General features: G+C 40.5%; 4 protein-coding genes and 1 long non-coding RNA gene across 9 annotated transcripts in view; 3 read left to right on the top strand and 2 right to left on the bottom strand.

Moving 5' to 3' along the window:
* Positions 1-66: 66 nt before the first annotated feature.
* On the top strand, positions 67-6,662 carry cenpl (centromere protein L). Of its 4 annotated transcripts, none has more exons than XM_010883423.4 (5): positions 67-236; positions 548-713; positions 3,474-3,725; positions 3,811-4,362; positions 6,222-6,662. In XM_010883423.4, the coding sequence occupies exons 1-5, from the start codon at positions 220-222 to the stop codon at positions 6,294-6,296; spliced, it is 1,062 nt and encodes a 353-aa protein (XP_010881725.1). In that variant the 5' UTR covers positions 67-219; the 3' UTR covers positions 6,297-6,662. The 4 variants fall into 4 exon arrangements, with proteins under 4 accessions (XP_010881725.1, XP_010881716.1, XP_010881732.1 ...); XM_010883414.3 differs by lacking the exon at positions 67-236 and adding an exon at positions 257-374; XM_010883430.3 differs by lacking the exon at positions 67-236 and adding an exon at positions 258-406.
* Positions 6,633-13,339, bottom strand: klhl20 (kelch-like family member 20). Of its 2 annotated transcripts, none has more exons than XM_010883402.3 (11): positions 13,185-13,339; positions 12,507-12,570; positions 10,792-11,365; positions 10,095-10,253; positions 9,728-9,938; positions 9,362-9,545; positions 9,116-9,259; positions 8,775-8,908; positions 8,312-8,520; positions 8,099-8,205; positions 6,633-8,003 (listed from the first exon to the last, which is right to left on the bottom strand). In XM_010883402.3, exons 2-11 carry the CDS (start codon positions 12,527-12,529, stop codon positions 7,919-7,921), a joined length of 1,830 nt encoding a protein of 609 aa, XP_010881704.1. In that variant the 5' UTR covers positions 12,530-12,570; positions 13,185-13,339; the 3' UTR covers positions 6,633-7,918. The 2 variants fall into 2 exon arrangements, with proteins under 2 accessions (XP_010881704.1, XP_019900963.1); XM_020045404.2 differs by having other exon boundaries at positions 12,507-12,565.
* Positions 13,340-13,563: 224 nt separating this feature from the next.
* ankrd45 (ankyrin repeat domain 45) lies at positions 13,564-22,474 on the top strand. The gene is made up of 5 exons (XM_010883391.3): positions 13,564-13,860; positions 14,240-14,407; positions 16,636-16,730; positions 16,829-16,967; positions 22,335-22,474. Exons 1-5 carry the CDS (start codon positions 13,617-13,619, stop codon positions 22,364-22,366), a joined length of 678 nt encoding a protein of 225 aa, XP_010881693.1. The 5' UTR covers positions 13,564-13,616; the 3' UTR covers positions 22,367-22,474.
* A 349-nt stretch (positions 22,475-22,823) lies between these two features.
* LOC117594247 lies at positions 22,824-23,796 on the bottom strand. Its single transcript, XR_004575598.1, has 3 exons — positions 23,710-23,796; positions 23,251-23,385; positions 22,824-23,087 (listed from the first exon to the last, which is right to left on the bottom strand). It is a non-coding gene; the product is annotated as an uncharacterized LOC117594247 (long non-coding RNA).
* rasal2 (RAS protein activator like 2) overlaps positions 23,113-27,212 on the top strand; it is a 67,455-nt gene continuing 63,355 nt past the window's right edge. Inside the window, exon 1 of the mRNA XM_010883364.4 lies at positions 23,113-23,865. Coding sequence (XP_010881666.2) covers positions 23,739-23,865 — 127 coding nt within the window. The 5' untranslated portion in view covers positions 23,113-23,738. The remainder of the gene's footprint in view (positions 23,866-27,212) is intronic.

Raw genomic sequence — 27,212 nt, 5'->3', positions numbered from 1 at the left:
AGCAATACTCATAGTATTATGAGCACCCTTGGATAAAATTGTATGTAATTACATTTGTAGATGTAGGTTGATGACTTCAATAATGCAGAATCATCTTTAATATCGTAGCTAATGCGGAGTGATGCTGTAATTGACCACTTTTCCTTGTCAACATCCCGGTTGCATCATGGGAAAGCGCGATGTTCAAATCCACTTCCGGATTGCTTTAGTTTTTAAGTCATGGCGGAAAGGAGTAGGTATGTAACGAGTGCTGTTTCTAGCCTATTATTGATTTATAACCCTATAGTGAATGCTATCGATGCACTGATTATGAAAAGATACGTAACGGAGAAATCAAAACAGCGACTGCTTAACGAAAACATGCTAACTAACCCGTTAGAATTAGCAACCCTTTTGTTTACGGATAGTACTAGCTATATGACTCTTTTGTGTGACAGTATTTTCCAGTTCTCATCTCTTTATCCTTATGCCTGTTCATAATTTAAAGTTGATTTTATCTTCTCGCAAATAAACTACTTAACCTAACATGCTAAGTTGTATTTTACAGCACAATGAAGACCCCACTCAACAAAGCCCTAGCACAACGAAGGAGCAAGCGTCGATACAGTCGACGAAGTTGTGGTGAAGGTACTTATCTGGGATACACATCAGGCCGTCAGACCGTTCTAAAAATACCAACAAGCAGGAAAAAACCGAAGTCACGTGATATCACAGTAAGTATCTCATATAAATATCTGATTGTGGGTGGTTGACGCCTTTTTGTGGTTCCGAACGTCAAACGCAAATAAATTACATTTACATTTGTCAAAAAACTTTTTATATTGTTCAGAACAAGCTGCTTTATGTGAACATACTGCACATTCATGCAATTGATCACTTAATTTTTTTAAATTCAACCAAACGTGAAAAAGCTCTTCTGGTGTGACTGTCCTAAGCACGCTTCACAAGGTTTAAATTTGAATAAAACCCAGACATTCCAACTCTCCCGCGAATTCCAGGAGTCTCCTGCATTTTAATAGCGTCTCCCTGACGCCCGCAAATTATATAAAATATCCCTGAAATCTATGTGTTTTTTTCAGAGCGAGCAATAGAGAAATAATGGCTGGGGGGGGGGGGGGGGCATTATATTATATTTTGAGTCAGCTCTGATCTTTTGTCCCAGAAATGGATATTATACGCTGTGACACTGTGATCCAATCTGCATCCATCATGATAAAGATTAGCAAAGAAAATCTAATATTGAGCTATACTGGAAGCTAAAAAAAGAGGACATTATCTTACACTATATTGCTTATAGAAAGAGTTTACATTTCATTCAATATTTTAATGGTGTCGATAATTTTTCACCCATTCATGATTTACAAAACATACAAAATACAGAAGGATTTAAAACATCTTCAGTAATAAAAAGGTTGAGTCTTACCTCATTTTGGGGAATAATAATTTGTGCCATGCCGCTAAAATCCCTCAGGATAATAAATACGTCCTGTCTGACGGGAGTAAAATGTACAATGTTAACAACCAGAATGATGATGATGTAGGGTTCAATTATATAAAATATCCCTGAAATCTGTTTTGTATTATATTTTGAGTCCGCTCTGATCTTTTGTCCCAGAAATTGATATTATACGCTATGACACTATATTTTGATATTTAAATTGTTTGTCCGTTTATATATTCTTTTAACTATACTCTGTAAGCGTTTGGGAACTGAGGAGAACAATTGCTGTAGTTTTGAAAGTGAAATGTATCCCCATCCTTTATTTACAGGATTGCAGCTGCTCAACAGTTTGCTGTATTTGTCATTTCATAATGCGCCAAATGTTTTCAATAAGGGACAGGTCTGGAATGCAGGCAAGCAAGTTAGGCACCCGGACTCTGTGTGGGGAGCCCTACTGCAGACGCCTTGTGGGGTGCCATTAGGAAGGTGGGGAAGGGGTATGCAGTTACCCCGAGGTGGGGGAGGGAGTTGCCGTCATTGCGATTACTCCACAGTAATGTCTCAAAATGTGGCATAGTGTGTCAGCCATCAGGTGCCCCCTAACGACGTGGGGCTCCAAGCAGCGGCCTACCTTACCTGTTCTCAAGCTATGCGTCTGGTTCTGAGATCTAGATCTCTGGATCTGAATCTACAATGTGCGTTTAAGTCTGCAGCATAAATAAGCATTTTTGGAAAATTACCAGCATTTCATAACTCTGCGGTTGACGTGTGCGTATTGAGCCATACGGGGTGTAGTGAACGGTTCAATAACACTGTGTACGGTTGCATCCGTATTGACTATATCACAATTAAGTGCTTTTTCCAGGCATGCTGCAATGCGTTGTGCTTAACAGCTTTTATCCTTGGTATATTGGTCATGTACCACACCCCATGTGCCTTATTGCTTAATAAATCTATAAGCTTGATTCTTTGCCCGACAAAGTACCGTAATTCCCAGTTATAAGCCACCATGTATAAACCGCACCATTCATTTTATAACTTTGTATGTATACAAACCCGAGTATTAACAGTATTAACCATATATAAACCGCCTGGAGAATTATGACTCATACATACATTCAGGGGCATTATTTGAGCAAAAGCCAAGGTATGGCAATGTGACATGACATCAAGGACCTACTATGCTATTGAAAACTGTTAACAGACATATAGCTCTCTTTCACATGCACAATGCCTAATGCATGTAATGTGCAATTTGGAGAGCTGTGAAAACTCCTTTCATCGTATCTATTTTGGCGCATATTTCAGCATCACAGAGAGCGGAGGCCTAATTATCATTAGTAATTTGATTAAACTTAACAGAAAATAAAGAAATGCCTTGGATTACATGCTTATTTCTAGTAGGTAATCAATAACATGTTTGAAAACATTTGTTACCAGAAAAAACACCTACAACTAAGGACATAATTTGTATAGGTTCTTGGGCACTTGTCTAAAGCAGCTGGGCAAAATTCTTCCATAACCAATTAGACACCGTTGAAAATCATAGTGGAAAGAAGTTCACTCACTGACATTTATTTTCACTGATGGGTTTGTTATGAATCAGCCATCTATTTTCTTCTCATAAATAAATAGGCCTGAATGAGTGCATATTATGCATACAGTAGAATGTAATAATATTCATAAAATGACCATGCAGTTCACAAGCAGATGCCACACCTAATTGACGCCTATGCATCTACCAAATGCTACCAAAATGAATTTGTTGATTAAATTTGAAAACCCTGTAACGTCAATTGTATCATATTTGCTACATCAGTTTATGAAACCACTATGTTGTCAAGCAATCATCTGTGAAAAAGGTTTGCTGCGGGAAACTGTTTTAATAATGTCAACTCATTTATGAGCCGCACCCATGTATTAACCGCTGGGGTTGAAAATGTTTTCAATCTGTCTTTAAGCTGTGATTTGTAAATGTACAATTACGGTCTTTCCTTCATATTTACATCCATCTTATCTCTTTGCTCTCTAGAATCAGGTTGACCCAGACCAAGTGGCACTTCTTGTCAAGAAAGAATGGCATCTGTCATATGTCACACCTTTGTATCAGTTCCGATATACCATGTTGAAAACCTACTCGAAAGAACTATCAGCTTTCCTTGTATCGGAGAAGCAACAGGGCCAGACGATTGAAACTGGCCAAGAGCTGTGCTTCAAGGTCAATATCTCTGTAGTCCTTGGGTTGGCAGAGACGAATCAAGATGCCGAGACGATTTACATTCAAGTAAGATGTTTTCCTCTAATTGTTTAAAGTACATATTACTTTAAAACTGACTTTGGTGTTCATTATGTTGTTCTCGTCATCACAGATTCTCTCCAAACAAGTGTTTGCTGCAAAAGATGAAGCCCAAAAAGTCGTTTGGAGTGGCTTGCTGACCTGCATTAACGGTGACGTGGACTATCTCCGATCACTACCGCCTGAATTTGTCAGTCTGCCTTTGCTTTGCACTAGTGGACCAGAGTCCCTCTCAGCATTAGTAAAATCCTGGCTTAAAAAGACATTTGACTGTTGCTTTGGCCCTATCTGCATCACGTCAACCAACCTCCAGTGGCTCGCAGCCCTTTGGACTGGGTGCCACCCCACCAAGAACATTCAGTACCTGAAACTGGCCTGGACCATTCCTACACAACCTCCTATGGATGTGACATACAAGGTCAACCCCCAAGACGTCTGGAAGCTTTGGGACAGCGCGCGCCTTGACGACGGCGCAGAGGACAGCATCAACATCGAGGAGGTCAACAGTTTCATCAGAGGGCTCCAGACCCATTTCTTCAGGCACTTCAGGCTAGACCTTTCCGCTGGATCTCTGATGAGGGTCTCCACTGCCCTGGGTTCAGCACACCACAGTGGGAAGATTAAGGTAGATACATGTCCGGTTTTACACATCTTAATGTGGTGGCTAACAAGTGACTAGCAGTCACAATGCAGTTTTTCCTGGCTCCAAAGGTAGATGTGGTACCCCAAACCCCACTACCTCTCACTCCCCTGGAGACCCTCTGTGATATACTTTATATAATATTTGGCTACACACTTGAAAAAGACAACTATTATAGATTTAACCCTGTTGTCCATGTCCACCTGAACAGTTAATGCACACTACAATGTCCTCCCTAATAGCAACCAAAATATAAAAGCAATTTATCTGTCCTCTACATATTAACATGTTACATATTTGATATTGTTTCTTAACATATACAGGTTTATATTTTTTTACCCTTGCGTTTTTCTCCTTCTCCTCTGCCCTGGACTAGTAGACATTTAAGTGCATCTAGCCTCTAGCTTCTGCTTTGGCTGTTTCCCTAAGCCCCCAAACACATTGACTCCACAATGCTTCTAGCAGAGCATATCATTCCCACTTCATTATGTCTGAGCCACCAGAAAACATTTAGCCATTCAGCGTCAAAACCATGTTCATTAGTAGAATATTGAATAACTTAAGCGTTGTAATTAATTACAGTCAATATTATTGTCTATTTTTGTTTTTATACTATGTTCTTGTTCATTTGACTTGCGTTAAAACGCATCAGAGCTGTATATATTACAGCCTTGTCGCTTTGCTTTTTCTCCATCCTTGCCTTGAGGCCACATTTATCTCCCTCGACTTCCTTCAGCTGTACTTCGCTCTGTTGCTTGTACTGATCCAGTGTCTTCATGTTCATATATTTATATTGTTTGTGACTTTGTGAAATTATAATTGTATATTTTTACACTGTATAATACATATATAATGCCATTGGGGACAGTAGCCTAAATACCCTAATTTAATCGTCTTTTCACCAGTCATCTTCGTCTGTCTCGCAAACTCAATTGAAAAGAAATCTGTTTTTCTACTAAATGCAGTGCTTGACTTAAGCAAACAGCGATCTGGTTCCTTTTTAGGCAAATGAGCAAGCCTTATAGGAACAAGCCTTATTAACACATTTTGAACATACTCTGTGCGATTGGGCAGTTCCTGCACATTTTAGCCAAAGTCAAGCAATGACTAGAATCTCAAACATAAAAAAATGTGAGGCAGATTGGATTGAGTTTTACTGGAATATTTTGACATGCTTGGGTGTTTAAAAAAAACTAAAACTAGGACCCACTTGTTTTTCTGACATTACTCATCTCCGCAACATCAGGACCGGTGTGGTCAGTGTTTCCAGATTTCTTTGACTGTAAACCACAAAATCACCTGAGGGCTCCACAATCAATCCACCCAACCCCATTTTTGCCCGCAAACTGTCATAAAAAAAATTCCGCAATTGTGCGGGAACCCTCCCCATCTGGCAACACTGGGTCTGGTTATGCAATTGTGCTATATAAATAAAACTGACAAGGTTGCCAGATTGACACTAAACCGCAAACCCTGCACTCCAACAAAATACATTTGAAATGTTATGTAAATCCACCCATCCTGGCCCCTTCAATAGCCCAGCTGAGGCAGAAACCTACCCATCTGGCAACACTACCAATAAGAAAGGTTTCCTCCTACGGTCATATTCGCTGCAGTATTTAACAAACAAGCGCAATTTATGTTTTACCATGCTGACACACAAGGGGGTGTGAGGTTTTGGGAAAGCGGTCACCTTTGAGTTTCATATGAAGGAAAATCCACTGTTGAATTTCAAATATGCTCGCATGCACGTCGTGAAGGTGAGACATTTTACTGCATGTGAACAGCTTACCAATAAACCCCTTTGGAGCTGGCATTTTGTTGACCTCTCTTTCCATCTTCAGATCACCAGCCCTGACTACATGACCACTGTCCTCCAGCTGCTGACAGAATGCGCACTCTTGAAGATGCCCATCTAAGCGGTCGGACATCAAATTAGTGTTGTTTGTAATATACCTGTATATACCAAAATATATATTACTGTCAGTATAAAATGTAAACTGATTGGCTCTTTTATGCTAGTGAGTGTGCATGTATTTTTAATAGGTTTTAATAAGCTTGTACCCAGTTGGGGTCTTTGTGTGTAGATATTCACTACAAAGGTGATAATGTCATTCATTGTACCACTGCTTAAACCTGCAAAAAAAATTGTGTCATTTGGGCGATAGTTGATTATGACTGAGGGGAACAGACCCTGTGAAAGCTTTTACCCTACTTCAAATACAGATTGTTTTTACATGTTTGTTTTTTTTAGCTTAAGTTTGAAATAAACATCTTTATTAACAGCATGGGCTATTGTTGGTACACTGACATCAACAGCTAAAATGCCATGTTTTCTGAAGGCTTATAGCTCATACAGAGAAGTCTGAACAGAAGTAGTAAAACATCCCTCATCTTACCTTCTATAAGTATGTCCTCACAAACTGAGGCATTCAGGATTTTACCTACTGCTGAATGATGTGTATGGGCTAATATCTGCCTGTGAACTCCAGCAGAATCTTAACACATTGATCTACATATTCATCAGTCATATTTCACTAGAATGCATGGCTGCATTTTTTTTTTTCTCCATCGCAGTGATGAATAGTTACATGAGATTCATCAGGATTTACAGAAGCCATTAAGAAAAAAGCCTGGTCTTTTTTCAATTAAGCATATCACTGACTACACGTGCATTTTTCATGCTCACCAATGCAGAGGTTTAAATGCATAGTTCATCAACCGTTTTATTCTTTCCTGTGTCTTAGATGAACTGCAATGGAACTCATTTCTCAAATAAACTAATAGATTTAAAGTGCAAGACTGCCTCAGTAATGTGTTCAATGTAAAAAGCATTGATGTGTCAAATAATTAAAATCATATACACGGTTAGAAAGCCTTAAATGGGTAACAACAATCCAGTATGAAACATTTGCTATATAATGTGTTAGCACCACAGTACCAACATCTCTGGGGGGGAAAGATACTGAAAATAATCACAGTGCATTCAATTTCATGGAGATCCACGCACCTGCTTAACAACTTCAACTATTCACAACTATGACCAAAGAAAAACAGGGGACCCACATCCTGCATCTTCAGTTGTGTGTCAGTCCTCTTTAAAAGATCCTTCAGGCCCCATTCAACAGGTCAATGGAAACTGAAACGTTGGTATAGCATAGCCAGTCCAACAGCCAAAGTCAGGATTGAATCCTAAAGTGCAGCTGCAGAATTCCATTTCAGTAACAGAAAAGGGGAACTCGAAGCGTTTGCCTCTGTGGTGCCGTAAATAAATAGGTCATGTGATTGACGTTTTCAGAGTCGCTTGTTCTTGGGGCGAGTCGTAATACAGGAAGTACAGAGGATATAGATAAACCGTAGGCTGTTAGACGAGAGGCCGTCCAGACCTGACACACAGGAACAGTACAGCTTGTGTAGCCGGTCACTACATTTCCTTGGCTTGCCAATAAAATGGCTGTACAGATAACACAGTCATTCTTCCTTGCATGAGAAACTTTCTTTTTGAGGCACGAACGAGGGAAGCCCTTTGACCTGGATGGGGTTACCATATGTGGGATTCACAGTGGGTCATTTTGATAACGCCAACCCCTCCTCCAAGTCGCCTGTAGTTCATTCCCCCGTAGAGTCTGTAGGGTGACAAGAAAGTGCACCATTTGTCATCAGGTTCCGCATTAGCACATTTAAGTCAGTGTTCTAATACGTACTGCAATCTGTCACTTACCTCCACGTGTTAGCGTCAGGGTCATAGACCTCTATTGTTTTAAGATACGTTGTCCCGTCAAAGCCTCCAACAGCCATTAACTGACCATTTACCACAGCCAGTCCAACCTGCAAGACGAACAACAGGTGAAAAGCCTGTTCGCCTCATGTTCAGCCCAATTACATATAGCCCCCCCCCCCCCAATGAAACGCAGTGAAAAAGACCCCAACTCACCCCGCTACGCCTTGAAGTCATAGCTACGACAGGTGACCACTGGTTGGTGCGGGGGTTGTAGCGCTCAGCGCTGCTTAACTCGGTGGTGTCGTCGCGGCCGCCTACAGAGTAGATCATGTCCTGGTACACCGCACAGCCGAGGTGTTTCCTCCTGGTCCCCATGGGGGAGACCGTGTGCCAGCGGTTCTCCTGAGGATTGTATCTCTCCACTGTGCTCGGAAAACGAGCAGGGAAAGAGGGTGAGGGGAGGCTCGTATTCATTAAGGCAGACCTTAGCGAAAACCCCCAACAAGTGTTAGTTTTCGGACACGTTCACGTGGTCCTTTGATTGGGTGAAACCTGAATATGAACACGGGATCCTAGAAAGGGTTTTCTTAGAACCTCTAAACCTTCTCGTCTGACTGATCTGTATAGAAATAATTATTCTAAGTATTGTAGGGTTTTCAGAGTGATTCATCTGTACCTGTATTGAGAGGGGATGTACCGTCAGAGCCTCCCACTGCATAGAGGAAGCCCCCCAGTACTGCCACGGCTACACCCAGTCGCCTGGTGCTCATCGAGGCTACACGTGTCCATTTGTTCTCCTTTGGGTCATATCTGCAACCGATAACGTGCGCATGCGCGCGCGCACACGCACACACACACACACACACACAGTCATTACTCAGCGACAGAGTGCTTAATCTAACATTTAATGAGGCGTGAGGAGAAATATACGGCTTTCGCAAGGGCATGGAAAAATACAGCGTTGTCCGTAAAAGACACGCTGTAAATGAAACAGTAATGTCGTATAAGCCCAGTCACCTTTCGACGATGTTGAGACAGGACACTCCATCTTGGCCCCCCACTGCGTACAGATACCCACCCAGGACCGCCACCCCCACGCTGGTCCTGCACGTGCTAGTGGGAGCCACGTCGCTGCTCCACTGGTTCGTCTTGGGGTCGTACCTGCGGTGGAGAGCGGAGACTCGAGTTACATACGGCGCCCTGAGACCACTCAAACCGTGGACATAAAGGCCGGCCTTTTAGATCCGGGATGCGTACACCGACCTCTCCACGCTGTTGAGATATGAGGACCCGTCGTGGCCGCCGACGGCGTAGAGGAGGTCGTCCAGAACGCTGACGCCTACTCCGCAGCGCCTCTTGCTCATGGAGGCGACCATGCGCCACTCGTTGGTCTGCGGGTCGTATCGCTCCACGCTGGAGATGGCATCCCCGCTGCACCATCCTCCGACTGGGACAGAAGAAATAAAGATTGTGGCAAAGTGCCAACTCCGTGGAACCTTCTAGCGCCTTTCTATTCTAGGTTGTTCAACCGATGAGTTGTAGGAGCGACAGCTCATTTTGAAATCCGTAGGAAAGCTAAACCTGGGCAAGGCGCATACTAAGGAAGTCGAACGGTCCCAAGACGCTAACCTGCAAACAGCACCTCTCCACATCGGATGGGCTTCCGGGGCCGTGTTCTGGGCCCTTGCATCAGGGGGCGCTCTTGAGGCAAGAGGAGGTAGTTTTTTGCCTCATCGACAAGGTCTCGGCACTCTTCGTCACTTTTTATGAGAGGGTCGGATCCCACCGTTCCCACCAGGAATTTTGGGCTGAGAAGAGGAAGACGGACGTGCTGGAGAACCTACAACCAGAGCACACATTATCCTGCATTAAAGACTTCCCAGGCCAAAAACCACACAAACACTTTCGTTGCCTTGTCTTATATTTTCTTTCTGAATTTAAACTAAAAGGTACAACATTTGGTCTGGTACTGTCAACTGATGGTGCATTGACTGACCTGGGGCAGCTGTGGCCGGCGCTCCTGAATGCTGTACTTGACCCAGGCCATGACTGCGTTGAAAACCTGCTCTTCACTTCTCACGTTGAGTTCGTCGCTGGAGATTATGTCTATCAGTTGATTGGCTGGAAGCAGCATGAACTCCTCGCTCTCCATCACCTAGGGGTGAAACAAGCAAAACGGCAGACCTGTTAACATTCCACAAAGACTGGGTCTGTGCTTGAGACAAAGTGAAGTTCCACTGGCAGAAGCACCTAACTCATCTATCCCACCAACCCGTACCCCAATACGGATGGTGCCAAGCCAAACTGTGTTGCTCCTTGGGGGTCTCCCATGCACAGTCCATATGCCACGACCAAGGAGTAAACCCAGTTCCCAGTGGTGCAACCACATTGCAATGCCACATTCAATTCCGGGGCAGTTATTTCTTGAGGATAAAAATAACATTGGGATTTAACTTGATTGAAATACTAAACTCCACTGAAGCCCTCGCCCCCTCACATTAAAAATACAGCCCATCAACATTGTATGTCCATAAAGTGTAGGGCTCAATTAAGAGTACAGCTTCAAATGCTAGACAATGTAACTAACAAGATCCAAAAACGAAAAGTGACTTACTGAATGACATAGAACTACATTTTAGTGTGTACCTCCAAAAAGCTTGCGATAAGAGACTCGCGTACGCTAAGAACCGTACCTCTTGAAAGTTGTGCTGTGTAAACTTGTCTGCTATCCGCAGTAGCTCTCGGCAGGAGTGGGTATCGGCAAAGGCGCGGATTCCCAGGCAATTGGACGGGTCTAGCTGGCGCTTGAGGAACTCACAGCAGGCCTCCTGGATCTCGGCCAGCTGTAAGAGGCAGGCGGCGGGCAGCAGCGTCTGAACGTTGCCCTCCTCCACCGTAACCTGCGAGGTGTACGCAAAGTCAATGAGCAGCTCCATGGCCCGCTCGTCAATGTCCCGGATCACCACCTCCGTCTGCCGGCTCTCCGCCAGCTCGCCGGTGAACATGGCTCTGAAGTAAGGGCTGCAGGCCGAGAGGATCACGCGGTGGGCATAGATCTTTTTGGCACCGACCACGAGCACGACGTCGCACAGCTCCCGGTGCTTACGCAACAGATTTATAACCTCCAGTGTCTGACGGGGATGTTTGTCGGACACGTAGGGCATGCGCGCCGGCTGGGGAACGCCTTCCGGGAGCTTGTTGGGGTCGCCCAGTGTGCAGCGTGCCGTGATGTCCATTCCGGTGTTGTCTGGGCGTGCGCTGGTACCCCTGCGGAACAGACACAAGGTCAGGCACATCGGGGAGGGGTGGGGGGTTAAAGTTGATCATTGGTTTTGGTGATGAGTAAAGTAGTTATGAAGGAACTAATTAAAAATATATGTCCTTTCAAACTAGACTATGACAAACTAAATTATGATGATCTGGGGAGCGATCTGAGGTCTTTTCAGCTAGTATATGTTACACACCCCCCTTGGCAATTGCAATTACTACACAATGTGAACGGAGCTTTGACTACTTCACAGAAACATCTGAGACCTTGAAATGTATTTTTAAGAAAATAATTAAAACTTTTCAACCAAAAATACTTAATTCATTCTAGAAAGTTAGTGCCTGCAGCTGTTTGGGTATTGTCACAGGTGACACTGGCACCTAACCAAGCACTGCCAGTCTCATCAACCTCATCCCAAATGAGGCGATACCTTCCATTGTGTATAGCATAGCCACACACAGTTATTGAGAAGTAATCTAAATATACCCAGGGAAAAATATACTGGATGTGTATTAAGTATTGAAGGTGTTTGGGATTTTGTACATGTGCCAATGAGAACATTATCAAATTATCAGATCAGATTTTAGAATTAAAATAGAATGAAATATTGATTAGAATTAATGTAATGTATAACTTTTGAAAAAAAGTTTACAATTACATTTGGACCAGCCATTCTGGCTGGGGTGGTATGGTAAGATATTTGATCCTGGCTCGATATTTTGCAGAGATTTGATCCTGGCTAGATAATTTGTATCACTATTAGATGTATTAGGCAAACCAACCTGGGCCACATCAGCATTGCTCCTTAGACTACGAGTGTTTATTTACTGAGATCTAAAAAGCAATATTGGACATAGATCAGCACTTCTACTCTGAGACATCTGGATGCAGGACCAGTGATTATTTCTAACTAATACCGTAGTACCTCTACAGAACTACATAGAACGATGTAGCTCCACCCCCTTTATTTCCACTATAATTTTAAACGGTTTTCAACAAATCTAGCATCCATAATTATAAAAAAGAAAATCAAGGAAAATGTAACCTAACCAGGACACAATAGTTAGTGGATGTCTAAGGACCGAATAATGTTTTACTGAAAAAAAAATAATACAAACAAAACGTTAGGTCATCACATACCTGCGCATTGGCTTTCCGTCCATGCACAGAAAAACAACCGTTGGTCCCAAAACGTTCAGCTAGCCTTAGCAAAGACAAAATAAGTGAGCGTTAAGTTACATTTGACTGATAGGAAGGGACGTTAGCTTTAAATACCTGTATTTACAATCACCAGAAATGTTATATAGAGGGGGGAAACTGCGTATCCTAAATTGATATTAACAAGTAATGTTAGTAGTTAGTAAGTAGGTAGATCAATGTAATAGTATCCATAAATTGTAGCCTCGGCGTACTCTAGTGCTGGACTAGGGTCGTGTCAGTTAGCTGACCTACTCTGAGTTTATACCGAAGACGAAAAGTCGTTGCAAACGCTTAGTCTTGTTTTGTAGGACACGTTAGCTGAACAGGCTAGAGTAGTTAGACAAAACTAAAAATGAAAACTAGAAATGCCCGAGGATTGTTAGCTAGATACTTACATTTAAATTACTCCTCTAAATAGTTGAACTGTCTTTCATTCTAAACACTAAAAACGTAGCAATCTTACAGTCGAAGGTTAGCAACTTTCAGGAAGGTAGCTAGCTAACATCGACATTATAGCTAGATGCTAGTTAGCTGTCTGCTAGTACTAACCAGACATTTTCTGTATATAAATACTATCGTCACCAAATCCAGAATCAATCAGTGGGAAAATAAAAGTACCTTATATTTCCATTCGAATATCTAGCAAAGTGTCAGATCGCCAATATTTGAAATACAGATCGCCAGCTACGCTTGAGACATTCCATAAAATTCCAATCGACAGGAAATGTGAATTGTTGTGCACTTGACAGCTAAGTCCCTCTCGGAAAGAGTACTGCCTAGGGTTCCACGGGTACATAGTTCCGATGTGTGCGCCGCACGTGATATAATAATAATTAATACATTTTTGTGTGGAATTTTCTGTGTTTTAGCATATAAACGTTTAACAGCAATAAAAATATAAACATGTTTCGTAATCCACTACTTTTATGAATGTGAGTTTTAGCAGAGAATGAAATCGACCGGTCCTTGTATCCATGGTAACGTACGTGTATTTATCTAACGCTGTAAGCCTACCACTAGCGGGTACTTAGAACGTACTATTTCACAATAATGCAGTCAGTTGAAGATAATAGTGTATTTCGTTATGCTTTGGCTGGAGACATCGAAGGTATTCAAAAACATTTGGAAAACGAGTGCCTTTCTAGCAATACGGAGTCACCAGATAATTTGCTCTGGGTAAAGGATGAGGTCGGTAGAAATGCACTTTTCGGTGCATGTATGCTGGGAAGAAGCACCACCGCGAGGGAACTAGTTATTAAGCATGGACTGCAAGTTAATGAGTTCACTAAAAGAGGTAGGTGTTCCAAGGTTAGGTTAACTATGCCGAGTTGGAACAAGACTATTTAACGCATACAAACGTTTTTCTATCCTGGGGAGACCTAATCTGGAAATCCTCATTCCCGAGCTCTAACCATAACCAAATCCTAACATTAATAATCAAATGTTTATCCCAAAACCTAATCTAACAGTTACTACATTTATTAATAAACCTAACTGGGAAATGCATTTTCCCTAATGGGAACCAGCCCAAAGTCTATCTTTTTTAGGTTTTATCTAGGTTTTACTAGCTTCAGCTCCTCACCTACTGTGTATACATGGATCACACACACATTAAAAGTTCAAATCTCTAATAATATAATGATAGCATAAGTGTACATTTGGTTTTCAAACAGGTTATTCCCCTCTGCATTGTGCTGCCTTATGGGGACAGCTTGAGACAGTGAAAACTTTGGTGGAACTGGGTGCCGACGTGCAGGCCAAAAACTTCCGTGGGGAGAGGGCCACGGAACTTGCCTCCCGCTATTCTAAAATCGATTGTGCAGAATATCTTACCTGGGCAGGTAAGACAGAGTGAAAGTGTTAGAGTGAATCACAGGTTTCTGGAAATAACCAGTATGTGTAAATGTGTGTGTTGTTTGTTTTTGACTGTTATTTTACCAGGTTCAGTGCCCTCCACCCATATTGGCAACCTTGGTAAATATCAGTAAAACCGGCTGTGGAAAAAAAATGTATCCCCTTGGAATTGCAATTCCAACTGATATCTCCTAACTTAATTTTGACTATGTTGAGCAGGATCCTAATTTCATTTGTCCTCATGTTTCTTTTTCTTTTTGACGGACCATGTAAGTGGAACCAGACAAGAAAAGCGAATGTCACTGAGTGAGTGACTGACTGACTGGAGACTTTCTGACCCCAAGACACAACTAACATCTGCAATTCTCCAACCGAGATCTCCAATCTTTATTATGGCCTTGTTAGTGGAAATGGGTATTTTCCACTGTTGAGCTATTCTTATAGCCATTTGTTGATTTTCGCAGCTAAACAACCTGTTGTTGCACATTGTTACTGTATTGTTGGGTCTTCCCCATAGTGTTAGATGACTATGGGAATTTGGCCTGTGTGTCACCAGGAAATCATGGATTACTGCTTAAGTTTTCCTAATAAGTCAGATGAACAAAACATTTTTAAATATGAATCGGAATATACTTCAGTTAGATTTTACTCATAAGAATTTCTTTGGGTGCCAATAATTGTGTCAATCATGTTTTGAAGAAAAACATTTACTTAATTTATATAACATTCATTTTTTTCAATCATGTATATTATGAATGAAAGACCAAATAGATAAACATCAACAAAAAAAAAAATCATGGTTGTTTTGCTCCTATTTACCAAGGGTGCCAATGTCAGTGGAAGGCATTGTAAGTATGCTGAGAACACATCCTGGGGGCAATAATGGTTGTCTTGCTCTGGGACATGCTTTTTCACCTTGTTGGCTCTGGATTAGAAAAAGCAAACTTTCATTTACTGATCCAACTATCTTGACCACAAGGCTACTACAGGTGCATCTAAAAAAATTAGAATATCGTGGAAAAGTTCAAAAGTTTTTTCCCATGACTCAAATCAAAAAGTGACACCTTCATGTATTCTAGATTCATTACACATAGTGAAACATTTCAAGCCTTTTTGGTTTCAATCTTGATGAGTACTGGTTACAGCTCATGGAAATAAAAAATCCAGTATCTCTAAATATTAGAATAAAAAATTTACAATACAGAAATATTGTTGACAGATGTCCAGAAGACACTCATTGACACCCTCCACGAGGAGGGTACGCCACAGAAGATCATTGTTGTATGGGCTGGCTGTTTGCAGAGTGCTGTATCAAAGCATATTCATGGAAAGTTTACTGGAAGGGAAAAGTGTGATAGGAAAGGAGCACAAGCAACAGGGACGACCGCAGCCTTGAGAGGATTGTCAAGCAAAGCTGATTCAAGAACATGGGGGAGCTTCACAAGGAGTGGGCTGAGGCTGGAGTCAGTGCATCAAGAGCCACCACACACAGAAGTGTCCAGGAAATGGGCAACAAGTGTCGCATTCCTAGTGTCAAGCCACGGCTGAACCAGAGACAACATCAGAAGCGTCTTACCTGAGCAAAGGAGAAAATAATCTGGACCGTTACTCAGTGGTCCTCTCTTCAGATGAAACTGTGCTTGATTGGCCAGCCAACTCACCTGCCCTGAACCCCATAGATAATTCATGGTGTTTTGTCAAGAGGAAAATTAGATACACCAAACCCAACAACACAGACGAGCTGAAGGCTGCTATCAAAGCATCCTGGACTTCTATAACATCTCAGCAGTGCCACAGGCTGATTGCCTCCATGCCACGGCGCATTGATGCAGTCATTTGTGCAAAAGGAGCCTCGACCAAGTATTGAGTGAATAAATTAACATACTTAGGAAACCTTCTCAGGTCGACATTTCGGTATTATACATTTTTTGTCTAATATTTTTATACTGGATTTTTGATTTCCATGAGCTGTAAGCCGTAATCATCAAGATTGAAACAAAAAAGGCTTGAAATGTGTCACTTTGTGTAATTAATCTAGAATATATGAAGGTGTCACTTTTTGATTTGAATTATGGAATAAAACTTTTCCACAATGTTTCTTTTTTTTTTAGATGCACCTGTATGTTGTGTGTGTCTCTATGTATGTTAGAGACAGATAAAAAACTTCCTTTAATACCATGTGCTACATGCAAAAACAATTATACACCCACTCCAGAGGCTAAGCAGGACTTGCAGTCATACATAACACATGTGAGAGACACCATTGCTGACCCAGAGAAGGTTCAAGGAAAACTCAACAAGGAGGATAAGGTAAGACAATTACATATACAATATGGACAACATTTAAAAAAATTATCTTTTGTCCATTTGAACATACTTATATTAAGTATTTTTTTCTCACTACTTAGAACATATGTACAAACACCTGCTCAGCTAAGTCTGATTGGATCCAGAATGCCAAAACCACCTCTATCCAAGAGTTCATTGAGCAAAGGAGGCATCTTGAGGACACTGTTATTCCCATTCTCTCCAAGCTCATGACTCAACGTGAGTATGACTATTTTGAGCAGGATCCTAATTCAATTTGTCCTCATGTTTCTTTACCTTTTTCCCAGACCGCGTAAGCGGAGCCAGCCAAGAAGAGCCAGTGTCACTGTGTGAGTGACTGACTGACTGACTCAACTGAGTGAGTGAGTCTCTGACTCTTGTTAAACGGCGTAATGGGCAGTGACGCGGGCTCTCACCCAGGGGTCGGTGTTTGAGCCTTGAGGCAGTCAAAGTAAATTATGCATTAGGATAGGCAAACACTTCACTGGCCACAAAAGGCTGTGTTATAGTAAATCTAAAATAAAATAGTTTACGGTTATATTCCGACTATTTCTGGTGGATTTTTGAAGTACGCATCAATGCATGCTTTTTGGGGTAATATACATCACAAGCACTTGCGCAGTAAAAAAAAAGGGGTTTCTTGTCTTTTCACTTGACGAAAAAGTCAATTATCACCTATATTCATAGTTATTGTATCAATATAATTCACAAATTAAAGAAAAACAAATGTTGTTGTGCAATAAAATGAAATTGCTTTGGCAGTGTGAAGTTCATCTCCAGTCTCACAAGCAATTGCTACATTTTTAAGACTATTCCAAGTAGTAAGTAGATACTAGTAGGCCTGTTACTGGCCAATAACCTGTTAAAACGGCCAGTGGAAAAATCCATACAGTAGATGCTATTTGTGGTGGAAGTAAACGTAATAAGAAACGTTAGTCAGTTTTGCTTTCGATTTCCACGTAGTTCAAATAGCCTAGTGGTTGGCTTTTCAACTGTTCAATTGAATGGACAACCATCTACAGTAATCTTTGTACAAAGGGACACTTTAGTTCAGACGTTCTGTTTCCCACGTTAATTAAGAAAAAATATCATGGTTGGGTAAACGTGGCATTTGGAGACTGTGTGGAGATTAGCTGCCAGCAAGGCCCATGGTCTACTGGGATTACTCCTGCTTCTCAATATTTTGACCCGGTTCGATTCTCGTCTCAGGCGTTTACATTTTTGTCTCTCAGAAATATTTATCCACTCCGTACTTTTCAGTCGTCGCACAACAATATATATCCAATCTGTAATACCATGAATCTCATATATTGAAAAGAGACCACTGTAAATTGAATGCTTCTGTTCCTCACTCAAAACTTTATTTTTCAACTTTTTTGGAAAGGAAAGAAAAAGGTGCAGTGGTCTCTTAATTTCTTCCGGAACTGTATATTTTGCAACTATCATTCATATATAATGTTAGCATAATTACACCTTACCGCTTTTAGAAAAACAGTCTGACAAGATAAATATCTACCCCATTCATACGTTATGGGAGGTAATTAGCTAGAGGTAATATCAGCTTACCAAATTTCATGAGCCAGAGATCACAGTTGCTAGTTGCAACGGTAGCCTCTACTCTGCAACTCTAACCAGACCTATCCAGCAACTACCTCAAAGCAAAGTGCCTATGTGTGGTCCTAAATCCAGTCTTATTCGAATTATGCAATTGCTTACGGTACTGCCACTGGAACGTTCTAAAGAGGTTGAGCTTTTCTCATAATAAGATTTGTGTTGATTTAAAGTGGGGGGACGGGACACAATGACATTTTCCAAAAGTGGGGGGACATTGGAGTAATTGTTTTCGTTATAGGTAGGCTGTAAGTGTAGCTATTAGTGATGGACATTCCGAATCACTTAAGTGAACTGAATCATTCAGTACAGTTCTTAGAAAAATATCTTTGTATCATCAATCAATCAATCAAATTTATTTATAAAGCCCTTTTTACAACAGCAGTTGTCACAAAGTGCTTTTACAGTGACACCCAGCCTTAAACCCCAAGGAGCAAACAACAGTAGTGTTGAATTTCAGTGGCTAGGAAAATCTCCCTAAGAAGGCCGAATTTTAGGAAGAAACCTAGAGAGGACCCAGGCTCAGAGGGGTGACCAGTCCTCTTCTGGCTGTGCCGGGTGAAATATTAAGAGTCCAATTGGAATAATTAATAAATTTATCTGGGCTAAATCCAGAGTCTATTTAAAATTAGACTAGGTCAGAAGTATGACCAGATGGACAATGACAGGGACAGCAACGGCCCCCCAAACCAGGTTCATCATTTGAATCACGGATTCATTTAATTAATCTTTTTGTTCATCCTCTCAATTCCATCTCTATATCACGGTGGGACCTTGTTGTTTACTATAATAACACTGTTTATTGACTCACAAAAATATTAGCCTAATGTTAACGAAATAACCATCTGAACACAACATTATGTAGTTGACTGTCGGACGCCTAGTTTGATCAAGTTCGGTTGCCATGGTTCTCGGATTGGTGTGTTAAAATACAGACTATATCCGAAATGATATCATAAGAAGAAAATACCCTGAAAATAAACATCATATCATTCAAAACGGCTATGCTTTGCTGTTGGTTAAATACAGGTTATTGCGTCCATCGCATTTCACAGCATGTGTTGTTTGAGGTCATACTAAACTTGCAAAAAAAAGGCTAGGCTATTCCGCAGTTCAGGTAGCCTATTTTAGTTCATGTTTTTTCAGTAGCTGTTAGCTAGCCATCTACAGTAATATTTGTACAAGAGTTCACTAGTTCTGTTAATATATGTCTGTTGTCCACGTTAGGCTATTTCAGCAAAAATATAATGGCTGAGGTAAAAGTTGCATTCCTGCTGTTTAAATAGCCTATGGTTGAAGACAGCCTGTCACATAGAACACCGCGCATCGAAACCAGTCAGGGACAACAACATTCATACTTTGTAATCGCGGGCCGGCTGAACTAGGCTTGCCTGGTATCTTTTCTGGTTTTGCAAACCCGTTCCATTTTCTTTTAGCACTCCAGTGCTATTTTATTTTCAAAACTCTTCCTATAAATCTCCCAACTTGTAACTCAGACAGTTTTATGTCTTCTTCGGGTGTTATCAGAATTATCATTAGCATGTGAAATTACGTTTTGGCACCTGAGTTTCGGAGTTGTGATGTTTCAATACTGACATTTTACTTTTATACATTTCTGACAATAAGATAATCTAGCAGGGACTATTGTCAATGTTTAGCAAACTGAAGTGTTACAAATGTTTGCAAATGTATCAAGATAGGTAAAATGTTATTGGTTCATGAATTGTTCTAACTTCTAAACATGAACACAATCAATGACAATGTGACAATATAACAAGATCAAATTAACATATTGTCTTCTCAATTTACTTATTAAAATAAACAGTCCATCCAATAGCAAAAAAAATCAACATACATGTTTAAAAATTGCTATTTCAAAGTAAGTACTGTATTTTATAGTGCAATACACTTTTCACACCAGGGTTTGAACTACCTATTAACAAAATGAAGGAATATCACAGTCATCCATTCTATCCTATATTTATTTCAAGGTGCAATCATTGAAAATACCTTTCACAATCATTGATGCAAGAAAATGAATTGTTTAGATATTACAACATCCTCCTTCTGTCAACTTGGTATATTGTAATACAATTTTAACTAATTATAGGCATTAGAGAAACAGGCCCAACAGCTCTCTGCTGTGTCAACCCTTTGTTAAGAGCATGACAATAAAATAACCAGAAATGTGGCTTTGATTCCCACTATGATCTCACATTCAACAGTTTTGTCGCTATGGATTAAAGTGGCTGCTATGCAAATGGCATACATTAAAGTACTGTATTGGTCAAGGCAATTTTATTTTGGATACATATTTATTGTATAAGGCCGAGATGCATTTATTACATACAGTACACTTTTGGTAGAAAGTGTACTGTTTTTGGGTGTTGTATTTACTGAATTATATGTTATTTGATTATGTGATTGAAGTTTTATATTAAGATGTACACAACCAGAGAAAAAGTTTTAGAACACCTCAGTTATTCCAGTTTTTATTGAAATTCACACAGTTTAATGTGTTAATGTACTCTGAAATTAAAGCATAGAACAAATAAACTATTATTTTATTTGTGTGTGTATAAGTATAAAGACAAAAAAGAAATCATGGAATCCTTTAGTTTAACTAAATGTAATCTACAGGTTTTGACTCATCAAAGTAGCTATGTTTTGCAGACATAATAGCCAATACACTCTTGGCATTCTTTCTACAGTGCAAATCAAATATTGTTCAGAAAGTTCTTCCCAACACTGTTGAAGAAGTTCCTACAAATGTGTTGCACTTGTAGGTTGCTTTGCTTTCGCCCATCTGCCCAGTTCATCCCAAACCATCTCAGTCGGGTTTAGGTCTAGAGACTACTGGCCATTTCATGATTTAAAGCCTACTGTCAAGTCCTTCTAAGGTAGGTCTGACATAGCAGGGAGGATTGTACAAAACCCCTGCGTGATGAACCAAAGATTTCAGTGGCTAATGCAATGCTTATTTTGTGATCGTAGCAATGGCTTTTTTACTGCCAATTGACCTGTCAAACCTGCAGCTCAAAGTCTTCTCTTCACAGTTGAAACTGTCACTGGCTTACTTTGACCAGTGTTAAGCTTTGCTTGAAGCTGTTGTCCTGTGAGCCTCTCATTAACTTGTCTTCTGATTCTGTTGTGGCTTTAGGTCTGCCTGTTGTGGCTTTTAGGTCTGTCAGAGTTTCCTCCAGTCATTTGATGTTGACGTTGACTTTGTTTGCAATTTCTCTAAAGGAACGACTTTTAAGGGTTATAATGGTATGTCCATCTTCCTATGTTAACTGGCTTTTTCTCACCATTATCATAGTAATATACTACTTCCTGCAGCACAATACTGTCCAAATAACACTTAAGAGGATGTAGAAATGCTTTTGTACAGACAGAGGTTTGTAAATAGTCAACAACATTTGGGACACCTGTAGGAATTGTTAGCATCAACTACCAAAGCTTAATTTACTTCCATTGCTGCAGAACAGCTGTAAGTTGTTCTCCCATTACTTGTTTCCCTAAAAAGGCATTTATAGCTCTGAAATGTACGTTTTTGGTAACCTCTGGCAGTTTAACGCTTTGTACCATTCCAGGTTATTCACTGGACTTGAACTGCTTGAATTTCAATAAAAACTGGAGAGAAAAAAAGATCAGTAGTGTATATTGATCACATTCTTGTTGGTCCAGGGACTACCCATTAAAAAGGCATCTGAAAAAACATTAATTGAGATTGTGACCTAGAAAATGGAACTGCAAAGTTTCAGCATCATTTTATAGATAAGTACTATATAAAGATGCTGAAACTTTGCCTTTCCATTTCCTTGGTCATAGAACAACACAGTTTTTCTCTGTGGACCCTGGACTAATTTGTAATTAAAAAAAAGTTAAACCACCATGACCTTTTTTTGCATTGCACATTATGCATCCTAATTTACTTGTGGCATGATATTGAGTCATTCTTATTTCTATTTGCAGCTGAAACCGCAGGTAAAGCAATCAAAAGCTGAAAAGATACACTACGTTGTTTATGTTGAAAATCCTTTGACAAAGTTTCCAGAGGATGTATAGAAAATCTGTTAAACTGACCAAATTGAAATATTTTAATTAATAAAATGTCTGAACAACCTTGAACGAAATTGATATGACTGGGTCAAATTCTTCTACAATTGCATGTTCTTACATTTTGAATGACTAAATGTGAAAACCACAGTAATGTCTGGAAATTAATGACTGAGTTATTCAGGCGGTATTCTCAATTGAGTGTAAAAACTATACTTACCACAGGAGGGAGTCATAGTACACAAACTTGTCAGAGCGATGATGAAATATACAATTGTGCACATTTGAAATTATAATCAAATAATATACCAACGGATTAATTAAATATATTGATTTATTACCGTAGAAAATACATGCATGTACTATTGTTTAAAAAAATATCCAAATGCAGCTTACGTCAAATAATGCAATTTTCACTTATGTGCAATTTGCAGAGTCTTCAGTTCAAAGGTTGATTATGTACCGGAAAAAAGGCACATTATTATTACTAAGAAAGGTTCGTCCAAGGAATTGATCGTATCTTATAAGGAATTGCTCTTACACTTATCCAAGTGGAATCTGACACATCAGACCCATTGAGCTATGGGCACAGCCACAGCCCCTTTGAACCATGCGTAAACGACTCGCTCTGGGATCCTTTGCTCTCTCCTGAATCCTCAGAATCTTGCGCTGGCATGTGATAGAAGTGGAAATTGGTTAGGAGAACGGCTTTCTGACCCCACTGGGAGAGTGAAGACACCCAACCTCGCGAGGACAGGGTCGAGCATTCAAGGACAATTATGGGCAAATTAATGTTGCCACTGCCACTCGAACTTATTATTTAGCTGCTTACATATTTTGTTGGAGACAGCTTAGGGTATCCGGCTCCGGAGGTGGACGTTGTGGACTTTTTCAGCGCGTGGTCCTGTTGAAGCAGCACTCCACCTCTGTTTGATCGCTGGGCAGGGAGGATATGGGAATAAGACCGCTACCGAGAATGTCAAAACAGCATAGTTAGCTAAAAAGTAACTAGATTGTCTAGACAGCTACTCATCATTTAAGATGTTGATTGCAAGCCGGCAACAGTCTGCCAAATGAAAAAAATGAATGCATCTTTCGTCATAGTAGAACGTTAGCTTCAACAGCTTGTGCCAAACAATGAAGTCGCTAGCGCGAGCTAGTTAACGTGAGCAAACTTGGACGGTTTAAACTTTAATGTTGTGACAAGGTAACTCACCAGCAGTTAAATTAACACAATTACATCGCTGTAGCGACCACTTCGTAGACTCAGTTTTGGACACACTGTTTTTACCTGGAAGTTATTGGAAAGGTGATTTTATTATGGAGACCGACTCAGTCACAGGCGACGTGGATTCTCTTCATGGGGGGCTGCTTTCATTGGATCCATTGGTGGACAGAATTCTGATGGATTCTTTATGTCAGCAACAAGGATGGGTCCGCGTATATGGTAAGATGGGTCGTCAGTGTTTAAAGCTGATTATCTGGCTGCATTTTACACTGAAGTGTTCTGTGCATTTAGACATCTTTCAAAATCCTGTTTATACGTTGCCATGATATCGCCAGTTTCATGGTTAGAAAAAATGGCACACCAACCAAGGGTAGGCTACATGGCTTGAACAAAAAAGCATCTACTTCCCTATTAACACTGACATTACACAACGTATTCAAACTTATTATTGGTTGAGTCTGTTTATGTGATTATGTAGGTATCTTGGCATGATATGGCTAGCATCACATACAGTATTGTATAGTGTATTTGCCACTGGTAAATATTTGCCATTCGACAGAAGGAGGATGTGTAACTTCCTTCTTTGTTTCACATTTGTGTAAGGTGAGTCATGAAGGAGTTGAATGACGTTTTGTCAGATGAACATGAACATATAGAGGTCAAGACAGTCAAGAACACATGAATGGCACGTTCTGACACTTTCATGTTAAGTACATGTCAACACTAAAGCTACATGAAGGTAATTTTTAAGTCTTGACATGCTTTTATTTCAGATGCAGTCATAGGGTTCAGATGTATTCTGATTTTCAATGTCTTGCATGGTTATTTCCCAAGCCCTGTCATGTGCTACAGACAGAAGTTACAGCAAGAGCTGTTAATTAAACACTTCTGTATTATCAGGGGACACTAAATGCTAGTGGGGAATTCTCCGGCGCTTGCCTTATTAGATATGGCATGAATAAGTCAGTATTTCTGGATCGGAATAAGGAACTGTAAAAACTGGCAAGGTGATGGATGGAGGATGGGAGTTTTGCCCCTCTGGAAATGGCATTAATCATCAGTGAACATCTAGCTAATAGGATTGCAGCATGAACTCCCTTATGCAGCATGTTTTGCCACACCCCCTTTTTTAGTAATTTAGCAGATGTGTTGTACATTGCACCTAAAATTAGGCGTTAGGGTGAAGTGCCTGGCTCAAGGGCACAATCACTAATTGCCTTGTTGGATCAGGGATTTTAACCACCAACCTTTTTGGTAACTGGCTCTAAACTCTAATCACTAGGCAAGTTATGATTTGTGTTCATATCTCTTGTGAGAGGAAGAGTTTTTGTAATGGCCCTGAGCTTGTATTCATTTACTGGCCTGATTAATGATTGAAGATTGCAAATTGGCAATGCTATTTATTAATTGCTTGGCTTTACAACCAGCTAGGTTTTTATCCAAGGAGGTTGGCTATACATGAATTGATGTGCTTTTGTCGCCTACATCCTGTAGTCATGTTGCCAGGAACTGTTGTCATGGCAGCTTCCTCTCACTTCAATGAATAGAAAGGGATAGCTCAATATTATTGTGCTTGGACAGAACAACCTCTGATTTCCCCTACTGTATTTTCTTATCTTCCATTTTTATAAGCTTGGATATCATTCTTTATTCAATTCTTTCAATGGTTGTAACACTGAATTTGTTTCACATGCACTGTAAAACAAGATGTTGACTCAACATCCAATTAAAAGACAACCAGCTGCTGTTTTCTTTTTTTAATTTTGTGTTAATAAGTATTATGTTTCATTTGTTACTAGCTTAGGCTAAATTTTTAGAGATGCTTTGGGTAATTAAACACTAACAGAATCGGTGTGCAGTGAATTTATTTCTTATTTCCTGCTTTTTCTTCAACTATGTTAATTGAGCCTCCAGAGGACAGGAGTAATACAATAGCTGAATGATGCTGTTGACAGTGTGATGTCAAGACTCCTGCCTACTCGAATGGTGACCGGAAGCGTGCTGTTTTTTTTCTTAAAATGGAACATTTGGACCTTTTCTATTTTCAATCGATTACGTTGTCCTCGAGGGAGTCCTAGGAATGTTCTGCCCGACCTATTTTTACTTGTATTCGTATATATCCTGGGAAAGTAACTTGCTGTTAAGAGATCAGTTGACACTGTTTTAGTAAGCTATGATTAAACATTGTCATGGAAGTTAGTTGATTAAATATTTTTAGACGGTGCCACTGTCCAGTGGAAAGGAGTCTGTGACATACTCTTGCTAACTCAATGACTCACACAACATTGGGCTGTTGTCTGAGAAATTATTTTTTTAAAAATCCTCTGTCTTTACCCTTTAATCGTCTTGGCTTCGCAAAAGTCATGTCCTATATTTCAAATTGAAAGTGTCAACAGTTGAGTACGTTGGTGAGCTCTAGGTTTGTTTGTTTAGCTTTTGAGAACTTGGGTTTTGGAGCTGGTGAGTGGCCAGGCTAGCGGCGGTGAATAGTTGGATTGTGCTGTGGATCGTGGACAGCAGCAGCCCTGTCTGTGAGTCCCGGCGCTCTCAGGATGTTTGTTTCCACGTCCCTCCTCCTCGCGTCTGCCTGCTCCAAGGAACTCGCCAGAGATGCGAATGACCTCAGTAGCCAGGATTCCAGAGCAGCAGGAACCAATGTTCGACGTCACTGCGTTCCAGTGCTGAAATAACTCGATAAAGACGCCAGTCGGCTGATCCCAATGCCCATGTTTCTCACCCCCCCGTCCTATTATTTCGTTTGATCATTTTATTTCTCTGTGACTTCCCGAAAAACTTAATAAAATATGAAAAATAAACTGGTATACAAAAGGTGTATATAAAGATAACTAGCCTATAACTTCTAAAAGCAAGGAGTCACACCACAGTGGCTAGGAAATAATTAGACTTTGAGGTTATTTTGCCAGTTGTGTGTCAGATGAGTACCCATAGTGGAAAGGGCAGACTGGCCAGATATGGCAGAACAATCACCCTTCTAGTTCTTGCTTGTGGTATGACCTGCCAATTTGAGTTCCATTCAGGCTGAAAGAGTGGTTGTCATGGCTGCCTCTCAAAGGGCACCCAGGGTCACCAAAGCAGCTGTCTAACATTCCTTAAATTAGACTAGTTACTATCAGAACAAACGTTGCAAATATTAAGTTATGGGAACAAACATTGTTAAAGTAACCTGGTATTTGGGCCCTCTATGCCTTCATTGCACGAGTTACTGAAAGTCCATCTAACCATTTCTCCCGGAGTCCTAAACATGACACCGTATGGATTGGGATTATGCTCCGTTAATAGGGATTGTGATGTCTGTTTGAATCCTTGGAAAATGTTAACAAAGTGCATTAGCCAGAGAAAGGACAGTGCATAAGCCTATTAAAGGTTGACTGAAGGAAGACTGAGTAAAGGGTTTATCCGCAGCTCTTTAAGTGCGTTTAGTAACTGATATTAACACGCATTATGATATTCATCCATACTCCTATTCAATTTATCCACGTCTTATTCAAGGAAAGACAAAGTAGGCTTTGAAGTGAATGATTAAAATAAAATGTCTAACTGTAGTT

This window comes from Esox lucius, chromosome 3 (genome assembly GCF_011004845.1).
Source record: "Esox lucius isolate fEsoLuc1 chromosome 3, fEsoLuc1.pri, whole genome shotgun sequence".
NCBI lineage: Eukaryota > Metazoa > Chordata > Actinopteri > Esociformes > Esocidae > Esox > Esox lucius.
Note: the sequence above shows the minus strand (reverse complement) of the source record. Positions and strands in the feature narration are given on the sequence as shown.

Bases quoted from the DNA above. Each gene is read 5' to 3' on its own strand.
- cenpl (XM_010883414.3), top strand. From the start codon at position 310: ATGAAAAGATACGTAACGGAGAAATCAAAACAGCGACTGCTTAACGAA. The intron at 3,726-3,810 runs GTAAGATGTTTT...TCGTCATCACAG, and splicing joins CCGAGACGATTTACATTCAA to ATTCTCTCCAAACAAGTGTT. The intron at 4,363-6,221 runs GTAGATACATGT...TTCCATCTTCAG, and splicing joins ACCACAGTGGGAAGATTAAG to ATCACCAGCCCTGACTACAT.
- klhl20 (XM_010883402.3), bottom strand. From the start codon at position 12,529: ATGGACGGAAAGCCAATGCGCAG. The intron at 8,521-8,774 runs GTACAGATGAAT...TTCCGAGCACAG, and splicing joins TACATCCCCTCTCAATACAG to TGGAGAGATACAATCCTCAG. The intron at 8,004-8,098 runs GTAAGTGACAGA...GTCACCCTACAG, and splicing joins CCTGACGCTAACACGTGGAG to ACTCTACGGGGGAATGAACT.
- ankrd45 (XM_010883391.3), top strand. From the start codon at position 13,617: ATGCAGTCAGTTGAAGATAATAGTGTATTTCGTTATGCTTTGGCTGGA. The intron at 13,861-14,239 runs GTAGGTGTTCCA...GTTTTCAAACAG, and splicing joins TAATGAGTTCACTAAAAGAG to GTTATTCCCCTCTGCATTGT. The intron at 16,968-22,334 runs GTGAGTATGACT...TTCTATTTGCAG, and splicing joins CTCCAAGCTCATGACTCAAC to CTGAAACCGCAGGTAAAGCA.